The sequence below is a fragment of the Amblyomma mixtum genome, chromosome 5, assembly GCF_055824585.1.
Source record: "Amblyomma mixtum isolate Tamu chromosome 5, ASM5582458v1, whole genome shotgun sequence".
Taxonomy (NCBI): Eukaryota; Metazoa; Arthropoda; class Arachnida; order Ixodida; family Ixodidae; genus Amblyomma; species Amblyomma mixtum.
This window is the reverse complement of record NC_143016.1, coordinates 17,730,334-17,752,624: the sequence shown is the minus strand read 5'-3', so window position 1 is coordinate 17,752,624 and position 22,291 is coordinate 17,730,334. Positions and strand designations below refer to the sequence as shown.

Genomic DNA, 22,291 nt, shown 5'->3' with positions numbered 1-22,291 from the left:
TAGAATGCAAGCAGCTAAGGGGGAGATCTCCCCTGCCAAGTAATGATCACATGCTTTTCGGGAGTCCGTAATGATGATTCTCGAATTGGCGTGGGCGGCAGCAAGCGCTATCGCTACTTCCTCGGCTCGCATTGAATTCGGGGCTCGAAAAGAGAGCCCATCAACGTGCATTTCCTGGTGAACGACAGCGGCCGTGTAAAATCCCGTGGGCGATGGGCCTGCTACGTCTACATAATATACACCGGGTCGGGAGCCGTGTTGTCTCTCAAGAGCCCGAGCCCGCGCTTGTCGCCTGTTTACGTGCATGTCGGTGTCCATGTTACGGGGGAGCGGGGAGACCCAGAGCATATGGCGCCACAGTACTGGGATACGCTCCGCCTCCTCTGGAGTGCAGTCGTGTTGGATGTGTAAGCGGTTTAGCAGGCGGCGCCCAGGGGCCGTCTGCATGAGCCGCGTGTATTGGTTCACGAGGTGGGCCTCCCGCAGCTCCTGGTAGGAGTTTAGCACCCCCAATGCCTTGAGTTTGGCATTAGAGGTAGTCACCGGGAGATCCAGGGCTCGCTTAGTTGCCTTGCGGATGACAGCGTCTATTCGCGCCTCGTCTTGCTTAGTAGTGCGGAGATATGGCACGGCGTAGAGGATCCGGCTAGTCACGAAGGCATAGACGAGCCGAAGCGCGTCCCTGCCCCGCAGACCGCCCCGCTTGTTGGAAACGCGGCGGATCATGCGCCCTACCTGTTCGCCTACTCTCTTGAGTTTCAGAATGGTGGAGTCCGGTCTGAGTCTGTGGTGAATGAAAAGGCCCAGAATACGGAGCTCCTCCACCTCTCTAATAGGACCTCCTGACAGAGAGATGTGAATTGCTGTCCTATCCTTTGGGTTCGCTCTGACATGCAAAAGCTCTGATTTCGCTGGAGCACATTGGAGCCCACAGTCAATGGCATACGCATCGACTATGGAAGCGGCCTGCTGAAGGCGGGCCTCCATGTCCCCAAGGCTCCCCTCAGTGGTCCAAATTGTAATGTCATCTGCATACAACGCGTGTTGAATGCCTTCCACCCGGGCCAGTTGGCTTGGGAGGTGCATCATAGCTATGTTGAACAGGAGCGGTGATAACACCGCTCCCTGAGGTGTACCCCGTGTTCCCATCATGTAAGGGCCGTATTCCTCGCCCTCAATCCGAAGAAAGGCCTGGCGATTAGTCAAGAAATTTCTTACATACGCGTAGGCCCTAGCCCCACAATCGGTAGAACTCAAGTTGGCCAGGATGCTTCCGTGTTTAACATTGTCGAAAGCTCCTTTCAGATCAAGGGCGAGGATGGCTTTGTCATTGTGTTGCATAGTTGTGGGTCGTATTACATCCCTGTGCAGCTGGAGAAGGACATCCTGTGCAGACATGTGGGGGCGAAACCCGAACATGGTAACTGCAAAGAAGCCCTTACTCTCCAGGTATGGAGAGAGGCGATCCCGAACCATCGTCTCCATAAGCTTGCCCGCACATGAGGTCAGTGATATGGGCCTCAGGTTGTCCGTATTCACGGCCTTACCTGTTTTAGGGATAAACGTCACAAGTGACGTTTTCCACTCGGGAGGGAGTGGACGACCGTCCCAGATCTGGTTGATGTATTCTAATAAATGGAGGTAGGCTGAGTCCGGTAGGTTCGCCAACAGGTTCACTGTTATGTGATCCCGTCCCGGAGCCGATGATGAGTGTACAACGCATACCGAATTATTGTTATATGTTGACTGAGAAACCGCGCTTTGTTCTTTCTCTCTCACCCACGAAACTCGTAGCGACACAAATGCGCCTATCGCTCTGAAAGGACATTGGCGTTCAGCTGCTGAACTTAAGGTCGCGGGCTCGATCCTGGCGGCGACGGCCGTACTTCGATGGAGGCTAAATACAAAAACACCAGTCTGTTGTGCGATATCAGTGTACGTTGAATAACTCCAGGTGATCTAAATTATTCCGGAGCCCTCCGTTATGGCGTCCGTGATATCTCATGTACCGCTTCGGAACGTTAAACACCGCGATTCAAATTTACTTGCACTGAAAACAAAGCTTCTTCAGCACACGGGCCGCCATTACCTGCCGATTGCGCAAGTAAACTCCAGTGCGTCGACGCAGTTTTTTTGGTTGTGGATTCCAGAGGGTAGGCTGCACCGCCATTGACACCAAATCAGTGATCTCGGAGTCCTCTATGATGCAGACGTCACGAGTTTGAATAGGTGGCGGGAGAGTTTCTAAATGTGATTTTATTTGCCGTAAATGTACAATTTGCTGCCAGACAAGACATCTGCATACCCAGGAAAGGTCATGGAATCGTTTTTCTACCAAGAACCAAATTCGATGAAGTTCTCCTCATTGTCCATTTAAAGCAGGAGTGCTAACGCGAAACCAGTTTATTTTCGACATAGCGTATTTTGGCCTTGTCTTGAAACGGCTTGATAAACACCGACAAACATAGTACTCACTTTTGGCGGTACTGATAACAGACAGGTAAATGGACGAAGTCGTTGACAGCGGACTCTTTAATGGGCGAACATGAGACCAGCAAAGTAAATGAAGCAAATCACTGGCAGGAATACGCGACCTTGGAGGTCATCGAGATCGGAATGGCCGAGGCGTTCGAACTTGCTGTAATTACACAGGACTCAAAACGTTGTACATAAAGAACGTACATGCTGGCGAACAGTCATTACTGCAGCACTACAGCCTGCACACATGATAAGATCCCTTACGAACAGTCTATAGGGTCGTTTCGAAAGCAAACGCAAGAAGATTCGCCCTGCGTGAAGGAGAGATAATGATGAGGTGAGTTAATCATAATAAATAAAAGAAAGAAATTGCACTGATGAAAACCGTACTTAGCAAGCTTTAGCGGCAGTATACTACGACATAACAACCCCGAAGTATTTTCTGACTCCCGTTACGTAGCAGTTGAACGCCTATCGCATGCTGTTTGCTATCGCTATGTCAGCAACGCGTGGTTCAATCTCGTTTCGTGGAATATCAGCGTCAGCAGGTGGAAAAGTTGGTTTGCATGAAGAAATAAAGCTATCGTTAAAGACACACATTGACCAGCAAGCTCCAATAATACAGGCAATCTACGCTGTCCAATTACGACAGATCAACACTTATTAGAAATGCTTCAGCCGAGAAACGGATTTCTTACTTTCGCCTTCCAGACAGCTGGACTTCCCCGGATTTCGAAGCCGGGCTTCAGCGAGGCGTATGCGCATAAACCATATGCATTTCTGCCGAGTGAATTTCGCAGTTCACATGCCGAGCCAATTTCGGCAAAGCAATCGTTGTTGCTCTTTTCTTTTTCGAGCTCTGGTTTCTAACGGACTTTGCCAATTTGTCCCCCTTTCAAGTGATTTCGTCCTCATATAGTCTGCAATGCAGCTAAAGCTTACTTGTTCGCCTCCAGCAGCCTTGCACAACGTAAAGTACCTGCACAGCAAGGGAACCGAGTGGCCTCGTAAATACGTCGATGTATTTATTTTATGGCTGGCCCATAGACTCATGGTGATGCTCGACAACTGCGCTGTTATTCTCGAGCCACGGCTCGACCTAAGACGCAGTTTCTCGGGGCGCCTCTAGTCGAAACCAGGTGAGCACACACAGACAAACACGAACGTGTGTACTAGTACGCACATGAGTGTGTAGATATAGTTCTGTACGTGGGGAAAATTTAAACAATAAAGGTTATACGGGCTGTACAAGCTGTTGTTACAATAAAGGCTGTACGGATGCAGGACCCAATGCATACACCTTGTTTTTGCAAGTGTGGTGTCTCTTCAGACTATATGTACGTTGACTGTAGATAAAAGTTCTAAAGTTCTAAAAAACACGCGAACTGGAACCCCAGCAGAGTTTAGGAAGGCAAAGGGGCCATGTTTGTAAATGGAACATGGTCTACCAGGGATACGTGTGCCATCTTTCCTACGCGACCACTCGCTCCGTCTTCTCCAGGCTGACAAAGAGGATGAATTCACTGTAATGCCTAGCTGGGCATTTAAATCAAAATCTAGAGATGCTACTCCTTCCGTCTTTATTTCCTTTTCAAATATATCTCATAGCAAATTGAAGTCTCGCGCAAAGGAACTCTGCGAGGACAGTCATAGGTGAAACGCCTTGCATTTATAAAGACGCGTACTTGTGTGCCGCAAAATTATGTAGCAAAGTTAAAATGTACCTCTTCGTGAGATATTTATTACGAGTCTACATTTGCGTCAGAATCTTGCTCCTCTCAAGGCTTGAGAAAGGCCAGTTCAACGAAGAAGCATATTTCAATGTTTAATGCGTGTTTTGAACTGACAAAGCCTGCCCGGTCGTTGCGACAACGCTCATTAGTCAAACCGTATCTAGTGATGGCCGTACGATCGACCAATAACTAACTTTTTTGCGAAAAACAAGCGTGTTTCCGTGTCTGAACGAACCAGACAGCGGCAAAAATAGTAATCCGTGTCGAAACACCACCGCACGTGTCTTCCGGTCTGTTTTCATCACCTCTACAGCGCGCATCGATGCTCGTCTAAGATACGCCGACCATGCCGCTTCCTAGATATACTCGTCGCGTAAACACGTGTCTTTTTCGCTTCTCCGGTTGAGCGCAGATTGCTGCGAAACAACTTGTTAAAGAGCCACGTGCCTGTGGCTTCACCCACGGGGCGCCTTGACTCATTTTTTGAGGCACTTTGCGGCCTGCTTCGGATTCTGTAATAAGCTCCGCAGCTTATACACAAACATACAAAGAAGCAAAAACATGTCGACGTAGTCAGGTCAGCGACGCTCCCTAGTTTCTCTAGAGAAGTAAAACATACGAAACATACCAACACGTGTCGCATGTGGGTCGCACGAAACATTGAACTCGGCAAGCAGGAGACTGTGTGAGTAGAGAGAGACGTCATGACCGGTGTGGAACGTAAAGCATGAAATTATGAGATAAAAATTATACGTTTTTTGCCCTTTCCTTTCAAAGTTTTTCAGTTGTGATTCCAGAATGAGCGCATTTGACCACTTTTTAGGTGGCTGAATGCTGGACCGAGAGTTTGTCCTTTCTGCTTTCTTTTACAGTTCAATTTGGTATGGTCGTGACACAATACGACTTACAAAAAGTGCATGTAATAATAACAATAATAATAGTAATAATAATGATATTAATAATGAAAATCATTATTGCCGCTTTCTATACTACGACTTACAAAAAGTGCATGTAATAATAACAATAATAATACGGAACCTCGCAGGACAGTCAGTGGAATCCATTTTCTACGCTTCGTTTTTTGTGCATAGTCTTAAAATGCAAGCCGGAAGAAATGAGGAATGGTTTGTAACCGGGTATCGTACGGGACCGTATTCGTTCCCTGATACAACGTTGTCTCATGTGACCTCCTTCTTTTCTATTTCGTTAGCTGCCTATCCAGTCCGAGAAGCATTCAAGGAAACTCCCGAGAAAAAGCGCGGAGATTTTTTATTGCGTAAGCAATACTGCGCCAGGTTTCAAGCCATCGCGTAGCTCCCGGCGGTGGCCGAGGTCCAACAGATGGAGCGCCGTTGCCATAGCAACCATTTCAGCCGCGCTCCACTAGGCGGCAGGACCGTCGCTGCGCCGCCGCCGCTGGCGAGCGCCTAGTCGTACGCTCTCGACGCATGTGTCGGAATGTGGAGAGAGGAAGCGGGAGGGAAACGGGGAATAAATACGCGCGTTCGCCTCGGGCAAAACAGTTGCTGCTTGCTTACGCAACTCGCCCGGTTTAACCAGAGGTAAACCTCAGCTAGTTTTGTTTTTTTTTTTAATCTGCCAGAATAATTCATTACACACACTCAGAATTCACACCAATATACCGACTGGGTGTTTTCTGAGGTTTCATGATTGTTTCGCAAAAAACTGAATGCACTGAAACGTGCAGCTTAGCCAAAATTGCGCTCCCCTTCTCTTCTGATCAGCAATCAGTGTTGCCATTGCTTAGGAATGACCGCCGCATCCCCACGTGTTCATATATGCGTTAGCCAGAATTCGTTTTTTTCTTCTGGGTTATTCAGAAAGGTCCGTAAATGAAAACTAGCGCACCTACATAGTGAGGCATCAAAGTACGCAGGTCAGTTGTTGATCTCTTAGATATTTGGTGCGCCATCGTTCTTGATACCTTGTAACTTCACCTACGGCTATAACGAGAGCAACATTTACTCAGTGTAGTTTTGTGGTGATTAATTTCTTGTGCATTTTGGGTCGAAAGCGGCTGGTTCATAATTCCACGGTCTAATCTAGGTGCTTTAGTGTTGCTTTCTACTAAACCGCTCTGAAACTAAAATGTGGAGCTGAGAAGATCACGCACAGCAACAAGGTGTCTCTCAAATCTACCGAAACGGCAATTTAGGGCTCTGTGATCGCGATGGGATATTCCATTTAGGTGTGATAAAACTTCCTTTGAATACAAACGCAGTTTTACATCATGAACTGCTTCTTTTTCGATTCGGCTTCCTTTGACTAAATATCACCTTATTTTGAGCAGTAGTGCCAGATAATAACCTTTAACTATTTAAATGAGTTGCTTGTACATGTTATCAAAAGTCAGTTTTGCATCACAAGAGCTTTAACTTCCTGGAGAAATACCTGAAAAAAACCAGATGGCTATGCGTAACTATGATTTTTTTTTCAGTGAAATAAAAGCGTCATGAGATGAACCAGAAAGCAAATGCTGTGAGCAATGTTGCCCGGTAAGAAGCAGAAAAGGTAAAGTGTATATTTTGTTTGTTATCGTTCAAGTACAAAATTCAGCTTAGAGAAATGCAGTAGAGGAGAGCGACTAGAAACATTGCGAGTTCAAAACAAGCTTTTACATCGAAGCTAACCCTGTCTTCCCTGTCCCAATGAATATGAAACGCATAAGCAGACCCGTTATTTTATGCCTCACTTGCTGGCTGTGTACAGGCTTTGCTTCATCTTAGAATGAAAGCGCTACCTCTAGCGCACGTATTCGGTCAACCGCACACAACCGTCGGTACATACCAAACAGTTCTCAGGACGAATCTCATTGCGATGCGCAGCTAAGAATTCTGTACGTACTCTTCAAGACATTTTCGAGCGCCGCTGTCACTTGTCCCTACACACCAAATCTGGCATCAAGTGTTTTAACTGTATTTGTTGTCGTTTTCAAACCTTGCATATCTAGCGAGCGTCAGCCGACGCCTTACCGCTGCTGGAAGAACCGGCAGTGCTGCGTCAGCGCCAGCTTCTCCACTGCGGTCTATTCCGCTGAGCCGGTCAAGACGCCTGCTGCCTTTCTGCGCTTATCGCACTCGGCAGCCGTACCTAATGCTAGAAAGAGGCGATCGATAGGGATGACATCGATCCCTTTATCGACGCCCCATTGAAGACCCGGAATAACTTCGCGAGCTGCGTCCTTTTCTCAACTTCTTGTTCCACATTTTCGTGCTTGCCCCTCAATGATGAACAAAACAGCAAATAAGTCAACTGTATGAGCAGGAGACACGAAAAACATGCAAAAAAAAGTCACCAAGTGCAGGCAAAGGTGCATATTTAATGGCTCGTCATGTTGATTCGTACGAATGCACGCGTGTCATGATTTAAAGGGACGATAATGTTTGGTGAAATTTCAGATCAACAAGAGCGGTTGACTTGGAAGTATCTCACATTAGAAAAAAGGTTAAGTCACTGACACGTGTCATCTCTGCATACAGCTGAGCACGAGCTCCTATATTTTGTCTCTGACAGTTATGGTCAGAGTGGACGTTGTACGTGCTTTTTTTTTCGATGTTTTTTCACATGCGTTCTGGCGTGCATATATGGTCTGGCGTATGCTCAATTTAACGTAAAAAATCTGGAAAAAAGAATGCAGAGAAGAGCCGTCAGGTTTATTTTTAATAAATATGCAAGGACTGACTCCCCAACCACTTTAATGGAGATTAATAAAATTGAACTACTTGAACATCAGAGAAGAAAGCTTAGGGTAGAATTTATTTCTCTCTTATTACATAACAAATGGTTTGGATCCCTCATCATACTTAACGCTGGCACCAACCAGACAAACTCGTCAACACCATCCCACTTCTCTAACCCCTATATTCACTAGAGAGAGAGAAACAACTTTATATTCACTAGAACAGACACTTACAAGTTTTCGTTCTTTCCACGCACAATAACAGATTGGAATCAGCTAGTTAAACCATTGTCTCATGAGTTTTAACCAATTATTGCTGTATTGTGTTGTCCTTTGTTTGAACTGTTGCGTTTTTTGTCGTTTGATTGACTTCTTCGCCCACCCTGCTTGGACTCAGTGTCCGCAGTATTTTGTAAATAAATAAATAAATAAATTATAATATGCCCTATCAGGGGATATGCGGTCTTCTGATCAAATAAGCAGTTGCTTGTAACGCCTATTGTCTTCACCTCTCATGCGATTTGTATTCTGTCTGCCCTAATTTTCATCAAAGCAAAAGTGGGAACCAAGTTGGCTGAGGCGGCCCGTTTTGATTATCGACGACTTCTTGGACAAGCTACGAAAAATGTGAACTACTCGAATCTTACGTAACTGTCACACGAGGGTGCTGTTTTTTGGATTCTAATCGCGTGCATCATACAGTGGCAATTAGTGTTTGCGCTTCATAACCTTATACGGCGCTCTGTAATTTCACTGCATTGGAGAGTTTATCATTACTTGCGTCTATGTTCTTGTACCAGGCGTCCCAACTAAATGTAACCAAGCTTTTAAAATAGACGAAGTGCCCTAGCCCAGTGAAACTAACTGAGGGTCTTCGGCCTTCTAATTGAATTAATTAGTCAAGTTAAGCCTAATTATCTATCTTTCTAATTACTAACTAGAGAAAGAAAGTTTCAATGCAGAAGCTGTAGATCTTTTCGAAAAACCACCAACAGCGGTGTTTCCATCAAGGTACAGTTTAGGTAGCTTTAATTATTCGCCTTAAAAGAAAGCTATAGTGAGCAGCTGCTTGCTCAAATTTTTGCCCCAATGTGCACGCGAAGACTCAGCGGGGAGACCATTTCAGATAAAACCGGATTTTGTCCTCTAAGGCATGTCTCAGGACCGTTGTCACGTGAAAGCTTTTTTTATTGTGTGAGTTACGTTTCAAGGTCGATAAAAAAAATTACTTTACGTAAACAGTACGTGTCTGCAAACGTTTCAACCAGCTCCCTTTTAAAGCGATCAACAAAATTTCAATCGACGCTTTGTTCTTAAAGTAAATAGTTAAAAAGTTTGCTAATTAGCTTTAGCTAATTAACTCTAAAGAATAAAAAATACTGCAGACTAGGTCACGCGACTTTGAACAACCCTGTGTTGATTTCACACGGCTATGACATTCCGTGTTTTTTTTTAAAGCTTGTTTACATTTAGCTGGGACACCTGGTATATATGTATACTTATAATGTTTGCTGACGCACGCCTAAAAACATAAGGCTTTACTGACGTTTCGAATAGAATAGAGAATACTGATGAGGGCTGGTCCCGACATGAATTTCCAGTAAAGCCTTGTTATGTTCTTAAGAGGGTATAAACTCAGCCTTGTGTTCTGTGGGCCTCCCTAAGTCCCAAAGTTCACGCTGGCCCCAACAGATGGAATCACACCAACTAGCCCGGAAGAATTTCGTTCTGCTTTATACGCAGCTTTTAGTTCATAGTGCCTTCATACGACGCACGAAGCCATCAGGTCATGGCTTTTTTCATAGCTTTTACCATCTCAGCTCCTTCCCTCAGCTGGACAGAGTCCACGCTTTGAAAATCTACGCTCTTATCACGTTGCGACAGACGGCAAGGCTGTTTCGCAAGGCTGCTTGGTCAAGGCAAGGCAGCTTTTCTGTGCTTATCAAGAGTTGGCTGGGTCGGGCGTTGTTTTGCTGAGCTAGACACACGCCCCGCTGCCCGTCAGCGTATGGTATAGTGTCTAGCCGGCGCCGGCCCTGACGCCAGTCAAGTGCTGCAAGGCTCCCACTTTTTCCAGCGCTTCGGAACAAGGGACTGTCTGGATAAAAAGAAAAGCGAACAGCGCAGCATCTACGTGCTCCGTTGTCTGCATTTCTTTTCATCGCTCTAGTATCTGAATGGTAAGAAAAGACGCTACAGTTGTCTATGACTGTCTTTACTTGACCACTCAGGTACAGAGGACAGAACTGTTGTCTACAACGTGTTCTCGGCGTGTTTCGGGCTGAACACCGGATAGATAGCGATAGCATTTGATCAAAAATAGTCTGGATGCAAGCATGCGCAGTTAAATTGATATTGTTTCATCTTCATTTCTTGCCTTCCTGGGAGCTGCGGAACACACAGTTCGGTCGTTCTAGACAAGTGTGTTGCCCTATGTACAAGCGCGCTGAAAAGAAATGTGGAGAGAAGCGCTCAGGCGCTGCGCTGTTTGCATTTCTTTTTATTGCCTCTGTACGTCGTTCACTTGCGTGTCGGAAATATTCAGAAAACCTAACGCGATAGAACTAAGAAAAAATCTTCTACGCCTGCACTCAGGACAAGTGTCAAGCGCAGAGTTCAGCAGCGAAACTGAGCAGTTTCTGCAATTTTAATATTATTCTGCATTTTCCGCGACCACACTTGCTCGGCCATGACTGTTGCGTTTGACAGAGATGGCTTTTGCGCCGCCATTTCTTAGCCGTACGAAGAGAGGGGGACGCCGTAAAGCTAGGCATAGCTTGGCACGACGCCGACGAATAAACACACCTGTTTACTTAGCTGGCGACCTCTTCACAAACTTAGCTGCTTCGGAAAGCTGGGATCACCGAAGAGAAAGCCGAGGTGAGTTTTGTATCACTTGCTTTTACATGGCATGCTCACGTTTTTCGATCGGCCTTGTCTGAGAAAGCGCGGTGTGAGTGCTGCTGCGGAGAATGACCAGGCTAACAATGGGACGACAAGTCACGGGAGCTTTCTCAGAGGAAGCTCCACAAAGCTTCTTTTGACCCTACTGCCAAGAGGGCAAAGCAATGGCAGGATGTAGCGCGGGCGCCTCTGGCGGCTGCCCTGCGCGTGCCGGAAGAATGTGCTGTAGTTTCGATGCGCTTTCTAGACATTAAAACATTGTACTTTCATTCTTCTAAAAGAGAGCTATCATTTCGCGAGGAATGTATAGCTAACTTGGGCCTAGCTCGCTAAGAGTTGGAGCGCTCCTCCCCCCAAAACCTTCATTTTGTAATTCGCCATAGTGGTCTTGGACGCGCGTTCTCCTGCTGCTGTTACCGCATCGTAGCGCTGTGCGCAAGAATAAGATCTCAGTTATGATGGTTCTTGGTGAATGAACGGAGAATTCTCTCATGTTCTCCGGTTCTGATTCCCTTTATAAATGAGACGACAGTGATTCTCGTGATAGAACATGCGAGGGGTTTTCTATTCTGGAGCTAATTTCGGAGACAGGGGATATTTACAAATCCGAAATTTCAGTCACACGGTGGCACGGTAATCAAAACGCTGAGTCGAGAAGTTGAACTCCGCATCATCGTTGGTATAGAGTAGCGCCGGGTCTTGCTGACCTGCCATCCTAGTTATTATTACAGCCAGGACCGACCTAGTGTGCTCGGTCTAACTTTTTGTTGAATTGCGATCGAGACCAGAGAAGACGTTTGGGTCGCGGGTCGAGGTCAGCGCCAAACTTGAGAAGTTCGGCCTCAACTCAGGGGTCAGACAAATAGAAATGACCAAGGGAACTAATTCACTGTGTATTGTATTTTCATCTCTGGCTGTCGTGCATTTCCCTCTCTCTTTCTCGCCACGGCTTACACTTTATTATGATTAGCAGCAAAGGTCAAATTAAAAAGTTCACGAAACGCGCGATTCATCCGGGCGGACGGCGCCATCGCGTCGCCCCCTTTTACAAAGCGCACCTGCAGTCGGCCATGAGAAAAATAAATGGGCAGAAATTGTCAACCCTTATGAAAAGCAATCTACGACCAAGCACTGACGCCCGTATGACGTCATCTCGGCCAGCGTTTTTCCTCTTACGCCTGAACTCCGGCCACGCGTGCGCCGACGGGAGCTGCCAGGAAAGGTTTGGTTTGGTTTATGGGGTTTAACGTCCCAAAGCGACTAAGGCTATGAGAGACGCCGTAGTGGAGGGCTCCGGAAATTTCGACCACCTGGGGTTCTTTAACGTGCACTGACATCGCACAGTACACGGGCCTCTAGAATTTCTCCTCCAAAGAAATTCTAGCCGCCGCGGCCGGGATCGAACCCGCGTCTTTCGGGTCAGCAGCCGAGCACCATAACCGCTGAGCCACCGCGGCGGCGCCAGGAAAGGACTGAGAATCCACTCACCGTGGAGACTTAGGAGAGAGCGAAACAAGCGTAGAATTCCGCCTTGCAGGGAGGAAGCGGCGAGGAGGAAAATCATTCGCGTGCATGGAGAGTGGAATCGGTCTGAGCGCCGCATCACGAATTCCAGATAGACGAAAGGGATACCTAGACCGTGGATAGTTGACCTGTCGTCTTTCTACCCGAAGCGCGAATTGGTGAGTAGCGTTTTCGTTTTACTGCCTAATGTCCGTATACTCATTATTGCTTGGAACTTTGATAAAAAGTTTGAGGTCTACATGCCCTCAGCTGCCACCACTTTGCGGTCAAGATGTTTGGCGTCACTGTGAGCGAGCTGCGAGAAGAAAAATGGGACGCGAATGGGCGAATTCATGCGTGCGTTCAACAATTACTCATCTGTGAATTTCTGACAAATGGTGCAGGGGAAATGGGAAGACGTTTGTTGGACAAAAAATTAATTTTGGCTTTTGAATGTGGGTAGGTAAGCTAGTATAATGTGTAGGTTAACTTTTTTCTGTATTTCCTTCAAAATTTGGGTATTAAAGAGTTCACCAGGCTCCTCTGATATCCTTTCATGGACGCTTTCTTTCTTGGCAGAGTGAGAAGCTTTTAATTATATTTATTATATCGCATTGTTATTTGATCATATTAAAATTTGTTGTATATTATTCTACAGACAAGAAGTGTCAGGATAGCAGATGCATTTCATTGCTTCTCTTCCTAGCTTCACTTTCTGATAGCGCTTGCACCATCGAAGTGAGGCGCCTTGAAAGGCACAGAAACTGAGGAGGTCTGACGAAACGCGAGGCAAAAACTTCCCATTTCTCACCGTTTTTTTTTTTTTTTTGCCAGGCCCTATAGCGGCTAAGCCATGAGTGTCATCGCTACATTCGGGTGTTGCCTGTGGGATTGGCGGTGGATCACCACGGCCATGGTCTTCGCCGTGACTTACCTGGTGGCCAGCTTCTACCACCGTGTGTCCAAGCATCCCAGAGGACCATTCCCGTTGCCAATATTCGGAAACCTTCTCAGTGAGTCAGATTTCTTTCTCACGGCTTACGGCATTGCCGGCCGCGGTTGCTTCCTCTGACACTGGCATATCGGTGCACGTCATAAAATGCGTGTCTGACAGTCGAGTGCAGGTTAGCTTCAAAATATTTTCGCGTATTAGCTGCTTGAGCTGCGGCGCTTGTGAATTTCTAACTTCTGCGATGCACCTTTCCTTGTTTTTCGTTGTTTATATTAATGTTATTGTTGTATTTAGCTGGGCATTATATTATATTATATTGATACATGCATTCGAAGAAGAGACAGAAGTAGCGCATGCGCTAGAAGAGGAAGAAGTTAGTTGGCTCTCTCGCGCGCGCTCGAACCACTAGGGGACCGCCGCAGGTTTTTCGTCTCTGCGCGGGTGTTCTTTTTGGCGTTGCACGCTACAGTTTGGTGGAGCAGTGCTGGGTACGCTTCCCGACCTGCAAACTCCGTACAGCGTCACTACGGACCTCACACCGGTTCACCAGCGACCCAGCCGCCGTCTCCGCGGAGAGTCGCCTGAATTTGGGCCCCTTCCCCCGCCAACAAGGACGACGCAGCCTCGACCGCCGAGTCCAACTGACATGGCCACTGACACCAGGACCCAGCCGCCGATCCAGCCTCTACCGTCGAGTCCAACTGCCATGGCCGCTGACACCAGGCCCCTGGCGCCGATCCTTTGCCACCCACCGCGAACACCGCCATCTTTTCACGGTGACGTGTTCGAAGACGCTGAGGACTGGCTGGAGACGTTCGAGCGGGTCGCACGCTACAACGGCTGGTGCGACGAGCGCAAGCTGAATAACGTCTACTTTGCCCTGGAAGAGTCTGCTCGGACGTGGTTTGAAAACCACGAGGCTACACTTCCCACCTGGGAGACGTTTTGCCGGAGTCTCCTGGCTACGTTCCCCAACGCTGACCGCCGGGAGAAGGCTGAAGCTGCGCTGCACTCCCGAAATCAGCGCACGAACGAAAGCGTGCGCATGTACACCGAAGACATGACCCGTCTTTTCAAGCGCGCCGACCCCAACATGACAGAGGAGAAGAAGCTGCGCCATCTCATGCGTGGGGTTAAGCAGGAGCTGTTCGCGGGCCTCGTGCGCAGCCCACCCCGCACGGTGGCGGAATTTCTAACCGAGGCGACCACGATGGAGACGACGCTGCAAAAACGGGCACGCCAGTACAACCGGGACATCAACTGCATGGTGCCCGAAGGCTTTTCGTCGTGTCTCGGCGGCAGTGCAGACACCTTGCTTGAACTAATTCGCTCCGTTGTCCGGGAGGAACTGCAACGGATCCATCTGCCTCAGGTTGCACCTGCGCCGCTGGCAGCGCTGTCCGAAGTTGTCAGGGACGAGGTGCGACAGGCTGCGCAGGCACCTCCTGTCCCCGAAGCGCCATCTCGGTTCGATGACCGACCCACGTAGGCATCTGTTGTACGTCGCACGACAGGCTACGGTCCCATTACCCCAACGCCTGGCGTGAGCAACATCGGCACATGTCACGCAAGCGTGCCTGGCTACGGTGTGACCCCGTCGACCTCCGTGAGTAACATCGCCACGTATTCTGCAACCGCATCTGCTACAGCTGGGCCACGCCCTCGCAAGTCGGATTTGTGGCGTACACCGGACCGCAGGCCTCTCTGCTACCACTGTGGGGAGCCTGGTCACCTCTACCGCGCCTGCCCGTACCGCCAAGTGGGCCTTCGCGGTTTCCATCCCGACGCACCCTGCCCTCAGAACGGCGAACGACCGCATGAGATTGCACAGCATCTCTGGGCTCGCCAGAACCCTGCCTACTCTGGAAGGCGCGAGTCCCGTTCCCCTTCGCCTCTCCGTTATCGCTCTTCCAGCCCTGGCCGCCAGAGTAGCTCTGCTGGCCGTCGCTCGCCGAGTCCGCGTCGGGAAAACTAACACCAGCGACCTCTGGAGGCAAGGCCGCTGACGTCGGGACGTGTCAAGATCCTCCATCGCGGAACCCTCGAGCCGACGATACCCGGACAGAGAGAGGCAGCGACAGTATCAGATACGCTGCATCCGATTTGCGTGTGACAATTGATGGCACTGACATTACCGCGCTGCTCGATACCGGTGCTGATTACTCTGTTATGAGCCGTGCCTTCGCTGGAGAACTTAAGAAGGTTCTGACACCGTGGACGGGGACCCCCATTCGCACCGCTGGAGGCCACCTAATTTCCCCTGTGGGCAAGTGCACGGCTAGAGTTGGGATTAGTGGTTTTACGTACGTTGGTGAATTTGTCGTACTCCCCGAGTGTTCCAGAGACTTGATTCTGGGGATCGACTTCCTGCAGTCGAACGGCGCTGTGATTGACTTTCAGGAGGCACATGTCACGTTCTCGACCAAACAGGCCGTGGCGCGCTTTGACTCCCGCGATCCCTACAGCAACGCTCTGCGCATTGTCGAGAACGACGTCACGGTGCCGCCGCGGTGCAGTGTTCTGGTGCTCGTGCGGAACGACCTCTTTTATGACTACGAGGGCCTAGCGGACAGCCATAGTCCACTGCTGCTTAAGCGGGGACTTGCCGTTGCAAGAGGTCTCGTCCAACTACGTGACGGCCGCACCCACGTCCTCCTGACTAACCTTGCCAACGAATATCAGCACCTGGCCAAAGGCATGGCTATTGCCTTCCTCCACGACGTTGCTGAGGTTCCAGGTTTGTGCACCGTGGGAGGACCCTCTCCGGAGTATGCTGGCCCACATCACGTTCTTCAGTCAGTCAGAATAAATCCTGCCTTGCCGTCGGTTCAGAGGGATCTTCTGTCGGCCCTCTTGGCAGAATTTGCGGACTGTTTCGCTACGTGCTCGAAGGTCGGCCGAACTCCACTCGCCAAGCATCGTATCATCACTGACGAGACTACGCGACCCGTCTGCCAGCGCCCATATCGTGTTTCCCCGGTGGAGAGAGAAGCCATTCAGAATCAGGTTGCCGAGATGCTTGCAGACGATGTCATTCAGCCGTCCACCAGTCCGTGGGCATCGCCTGTGGTTCTTGTCAAAAAGAAGGACAATACTCTGCGTTTCTGCGTGGACTACAGGAAACTTAACAGCGTGACCAAAAAGGACGTTTACCCGCTGCCCAGGATAGATAACGCGCTCTACCGATTGCGGAACGCCAGATACTTCTCGTCATTGGATCTTAAAAGCGGGTACTGGCAAATCGAAGTGGACGAGAGAGACCGGGAGAAGACGGCTTTCGTGACGCCTGACGGCCTCTATGAGTTTAAAGTGCTCCCATTTGGTCTGTGCTCAGCACCGGCTACTTTCCAACGCATGATGGACACTGTCCTCTCCGGCTTGAAATGGCAGTCCTGCCTGGTGTACCTGGACGATGTCGTTATATTTTCGCCCACCTTTGACCAACACTTGGAGCGGTTGCGCATTGTGCTACAAGCGCTCAAATCCGCGCAACTCACCATCAAAGCCGAGAAATGCCATTTTGGCTTTGAGGAACTTCGCTTTCTTGGTCACGTTGTCAGCGCACAAGGTGTTCGCCCGGACCCTGACAAGACTGCTGCCGTCTCAGGTTTTCCACGCCCAACTGACAAGAAGGCCGTTCGCCGGTTTTTAGGCCTGTGCTCCTATTATAGGCGCTTTATTCAAGATTTCTCGAAAATCGCGGAACCGCTGAACGCACTGACCCGTGACGACACGCCCTTCCTCTGGGGGACCGACGAAGAGGCTGCATTTGTCGAGCTTCGCAGCCTTCTGCAAAGCACTCCGATACTCGGCCATTTCGACGAGCATGCTGCCACGGACATCCACACTGACGCCAGCAATGTTGGCCTTGGTGCAGTACTGATCCAGTGGCAAGACGGTGCAGAACGGGTCATCAGTTATGCTAGTCGGACACTTACGCGCTCCGAGACCAATTATTCTACGACGGAGAAAGAATGTCTTGCAGTGATATGGGCCATCTGCAAGTTCCGACCGTACCTCTACGGACGACCCTTCCGTGTGGTAAGCGACCACCACTCCTTATGCTGGCTGGCGAGCCTCAAAGACCCCTCAGGACGCTTGGCTAGATGGAGCTTACGCTTGCAAGAATACGACTTAACAGTAGTTTACAAGTCTGGCCGCAAGCATCAGGATGCGGATTGTCTGTCGCGCGCGCCTATCCCAATCAATACCGAAGAAACCACCGATGATTTTCCTTTCCTGGGCTCTGTTAGTACCACCCAAATGGCGCAGCTTCAGAGGGCGGACACGGAGTTGGCGCCGCTCATCGATTACCTCGAAGGCAGTGACGCTCCCATTCCGCGTGTTTTTCTTCGAGGGCTTCACACCTTCACTTTACGGTCTGGTGTTCTCTACAAGCGCAACTTTGCCAACAGCGAAGAAGTGTTCCTACTCATCGTACCATCACAGCTGCGGTCTGAGATCTTGAGTGCCTGTCATGATGCACCATCCGCCGGCCACCTTGGAGTCAGCCGTACACTCGCGCGGATTAGACAAAAGTATTATTGGCCCAGGTTACTCCCATCGGTGCAGGCCTACGTCAAAACATGCCGTGAATGCCAACGTCGGAAGACTCCTCCATTGAAACCGGCCAGATTTCTTCACCCCGTCGATCCACCGAAGACGCCTTTCCATCAAGTGGGCATGGACCTCCTTGGCCCATTTCCGAAGTCTTCGTCTGGAAAGCGTTGGATAGTCGTTGCGACTGACTACCTCACACGGTACGCTGAGACCACGTCTCTTGCCAAAGGCACTGCTGCTGAAGTGGCGCAGTTCTTCGTCCACAACATTGTCTTGCGTCATGGAGCACCCGCCGTTGTTGTTGCTGACCGGGGAACTGCTTTCACGGCCCGCTTAACCCAGTCCGTGATGACTCTGACGCACACGAGCCACCGACGTGCTAAGGCGTATCACCCGCAGACAAACGGGTTGGTAGAGCGACTCAACCGCACACTAGCCGACATGCTATCAATGTACGTTGACGTCGAGCATCGAACTTGGGACGCCATTCTGCCGTACGTAACGTTTGCGTACAACACCACCCTGCAGGAAACAACCCGACTGACCCCCTTTCAGCTTGTCTTCGGTCGCCAGGTGAGCACTCCGTTGGATGCTATGTTGCCCGTCGACCCTTACTGCGACTCTGACGCTGACATCGACGTAGATACCTTCGTTCAGCGTGCTGAGGAAGCGCGTCAACTGGCCCGCCTGCGCATCCACCGTCAACAGGAGGCTGACGCCACTAAGTACAACTGTGGACGCCGTTTCGTCAGTTATGCTCCCGGCGACCTTGTGTGGATTTGGATACCTGTTCGTCGCCGCGGGCTCTCTGAAAAGCTGCTGCGCCGATACTTCGGCCCTTACGAAGTAGTGCGCCGCATCAGTGATGTGACTTATGCAGTTGCTCCCGCCCCGACAGCTTGTTCATCGCGCCGGTCGCACCGAACTGAAGTCGTACACGTTGTTCGCATGAAGCCTTACCACGACCGGCTACCTGACTGAACTGCGGTCCACTGCAGCTGTGTTCTACCCTTTCGCTGACTTTTCACTCCCAGCCGCATCGTGTCGATGCTGCAGAAGAGGGGGGCAGTGATACATGCATTAGAAGAAGAGACAGAAGTAGCGCATGCGCTAGAAGAGGAAGTTAGTTGGCTCTCTCGCGCGCGCTCGAACCACTAGGGGACCGCCGCAGGTTTTTCGTCTCTGCGCGGGTGTTCTTTTTGGCGTTGCACGCTACAATATTATATTATATTATATTATATTATATCATATTATATTATCTTATATTATATTATATTATATTATATTATATTATAATATATATATATATATATATATATATATATATATATATATATATATATATATATATATATATATTATATTATATTATATTATATTATATTATAAGAAAGAGAGTGGGGTTTGATGCCCCAGCGGCTAGCGCCGACGAAGGAGAGAAAGAAGAAGGAAGACGAAGCTGACGAAGCTCGGGTGCGCGCTTGCGAACGCCGGCCTGCTGAGCAGCACCGCTCGAACAAAGACTGGCCGTCCACACTAATTGTGCGAGTCGCCTCATTACACTTGGTAGAGGTGCTGGGCAGGCTGGGCCGGGGTGTCGGACGTCGTGGTAGAGCCTGGTAGCCGGGGCATCGTGGCGTAGCTCCAGGGGAAGAGCAGGCTTGTAGCCACGACTTGTCGGCTTGGTCCCCTGCATGCGAAGCTTTTGCGACGCTGCGCTAGCTTCTCACTTCTCCTCCGATCTTGCGCCATTTCGACCCGTCCTCGCCTACAGAACTCCACACGGACGCCAGCGGCATTGGTCTCGGTGCCGTTCTAGCTCAGCGAAAACCTGGTTTCAATGAGTACGTCGTTGCTTACGCCAGCCGTACACTCACAAAAGCGGAGAATAATTATTCCGTTACAGAAAAGGAATGTTTGGCGATTATTTGGGCGGTCACAAAATTTCGTCCTTAACTTATATGGGCGCCCGTTCGATGTCATTACAGATCACTATGCACTTTGCTGGCTGTGTTCACGCAAAGATCCATCTGGCCACCTCGCTAGTTGGGCTCTCCGTTTACAAGATTACGACATTCCGCTCATTTATCGTTCCGGTCGTAAACACTCCGATGCCGACGCTCTCTCGCGCTCCCCTGTGACCTCTAATCCTGACCCACCATCTATTTCCGGCCTCACACCTTCGCTTGACAACATTGATATGGCTTCTGAGCAGCGCAAGGATCCTTGGATTACAAGATTATGACATTCCGCTCATTTATCGTTCCGGTCGTAAACACTCCGATGCCGACGCTCTCTCGCGCTCCCCTGTGACCTCTGATCCTGACCCACCATCTATTTCCGGCCTCAAACCTTCGCTTGACAACATTGATATGGCTTCTGAGCAGCGCAAGGATCCTTGGATTACTTCTCTTCTAGATTTCTTAACCAACCGCTCAGCGCGCCTCCCTTCTAGAGCGCTCCGTCGTCAAGCTCATCACTTTGTCGTTCGTAACCAGCTGCTGTACCGTCGGAACTACATCCCGGATGGTCGCAAATGGCTGCTCGTGATTCGGAGGCATCTCCGCTCCGCCATTTGTGCCAGTTATCACGACGACTCGCAATGCGCTCATGCCGGTCTGCTGAAAACTTTTACCCGCCTACGCCTTCGATATTATTGGTGGGACATGTACCGTTTTGTCCGCCAGTACATACGCTCTTGCCTGGAATGTCCGCGCCGCAAGAACCCACCACCGCACTCACCTGCTCCTCTGCAACCTTTACCGGGTCCCGCCCGGCCATTCGGCCGTTTTGGAATTGACCTTTATGGCCCCCTTCCCATCACTGCCGCAAAGCACCGCTGGATCATCGTCGCCATTGATCATCTCACGCGCTATGCGGAAACTGCCCCGTTACCAGCTGCGACGTCCTCTGACGTAGCCGCTTTCATACTTCAGAACATCATTCTTCGTCACGGTGCGCCTCAGGAATTGCTCAGCGATCGGGGTCGCGTCTTTTTGGCCGGCGTCGTGGAAGCCCTCTTTCGGGAGTGTCATATCGTTCACCGCACGACGTCTTCGTACCATCCGCAGACGAACGGCATGACCGAGCGCTTTAACCGGACCCTCGGTGACATGATGGCCAAGTAGATTTTTGCCGATCCATCAGACTGGGACCGCGTTCTACCTTTCGTTACCTACGCTTACAACTCTGCAACGCAAGCCACTACTGGATTTCCCCCGTATTTTCTTCTCTGTTGAATGGAACGGCAAAACAGCGCTGACGGACGGGACGGAAGAAGATGAGACAGACACATGCGCTGATGTGTCTGTCAGCGCATGTGTCTGTCTCATCTTCTTCCGTCCCGTCCATCAGCGCTGTTTTGCCGTTCCATTCAACATGAACCAACCAGCCCGACTCCGCCCTCTCATTTTCTTCTCTACGGCCGCGAGCCTTCCTCCATCATAGATACCATACTCCCTTACCGCCCCGATTCGTCCGAATTTAAAACCGTCTCTCAGGCCGCTGCGCATGCCGAAGAATGCCGTCAACTCGCTCGTTCCTTTACTTCTCACGACCAGCACCGTCAGAAAAGCGCCCGCGCCGCTTCCCCCGGTCTGCCGCCGTCTTATGTTCCTCAATCCTTGGATTGGCTTTGGGTGCCCTCCTCCAGCTCGGGGCAGTCTACAAAACTGCTGAGCAAATACCGAGGCCCCTATCGCGTTGTTCAGCAGACATCCCCAGTTAACTATCTGGTCGAGCCCATCACGCATTCGTCTGATAATCGCTGCCGCGGCCGTGAAATTGTGCACCACCTAGACCGCCTGAAGCCCTACTACGGCCCAGCTATCGTCTCGTGCCCTTAGGCCGCCAGGATGGCGCCTTTTCATCCCAGGGGTATTGTAAGAAAGGGAGTTGGGGTGTGATGCTTCAGCGGCTAGCGCCGACGAAGGAGAGAAAGAAGTCAGAAGACGAAGCTGACGAAGCTCGAGTGCGCGGTTGCGAACGCTGGCCTGCTTAGCAGCACCGCTCGAATAAAGACTGGCCGTCCACACTAATTGTGCGAGTCGCCTCATTACAATATTATATTATATTATATTATATTATATTATATTATATTATATTATATTATATTATATTATATTATATTATATTATATTATATTATATTATATTATATTATATTATATTATATTATATTGTATTATATTATATTATATTATATTATATTATATTATATTATATTATATTATATTATATTATATTATATTATATTATATTATATTATATTATATTATATTCAACTTTAATATTCTATTTACCTGGTCGTTATATACCTCCTAGCAGGGGGAGGGGTGGGGCACTTTTTGTCACTGCGTGAGCAGAAATTGGCTTGAGTGTGCAGAGTTCGCATAAGCTAACCACGCACAGACCCCTCACTGAACTTCTGTTCACTTGTTCACCGCTAGCTACGGTTTGGAGA

The 22,291-nt window shown here is 49.4% G+C and overlaps 1 protein-coding gene across 4 annotated transcripts in view; it reads left to right on the top strand.

Moving 5' to 3' along the window:
• The first annotated feature begins 9,917 nt into the window (after positions 1-9,917).
• Positions 9,918-22,291, top strand: part of LOC149341410 (steroid 17-alpha-hydroxylase/17,20 lyase-like) — a 29,704-nt gene continuing 17,330 nt past the window's right edge. Inside the window, exons 1-3 of one of the 4 annotated variants that reach the window (XM_089543507.1) lie at positions 9,918-10,091; positions 12,353-12,497; positions 13,153-13,331. In XM_089543507.1, the coding sequence (XP_089399633.1) occupies positions 13,172-13,331 (160 nt within the window). In that variant the 5' untranslated portion in view covers positions 9,918-10,091; positions 12,353-12,497; positions 13,153-13,171. Of the gene's footprint in view, positions 10,792-12,352; positions 12,498-13,152; positions 13,332-22,291 lie in introns of all 4 variants that reach the window. The other 3 variants (XM_089543505.1, XM_089543509.1, XM_089543508.1) reach the window with 3 other exon arrangements.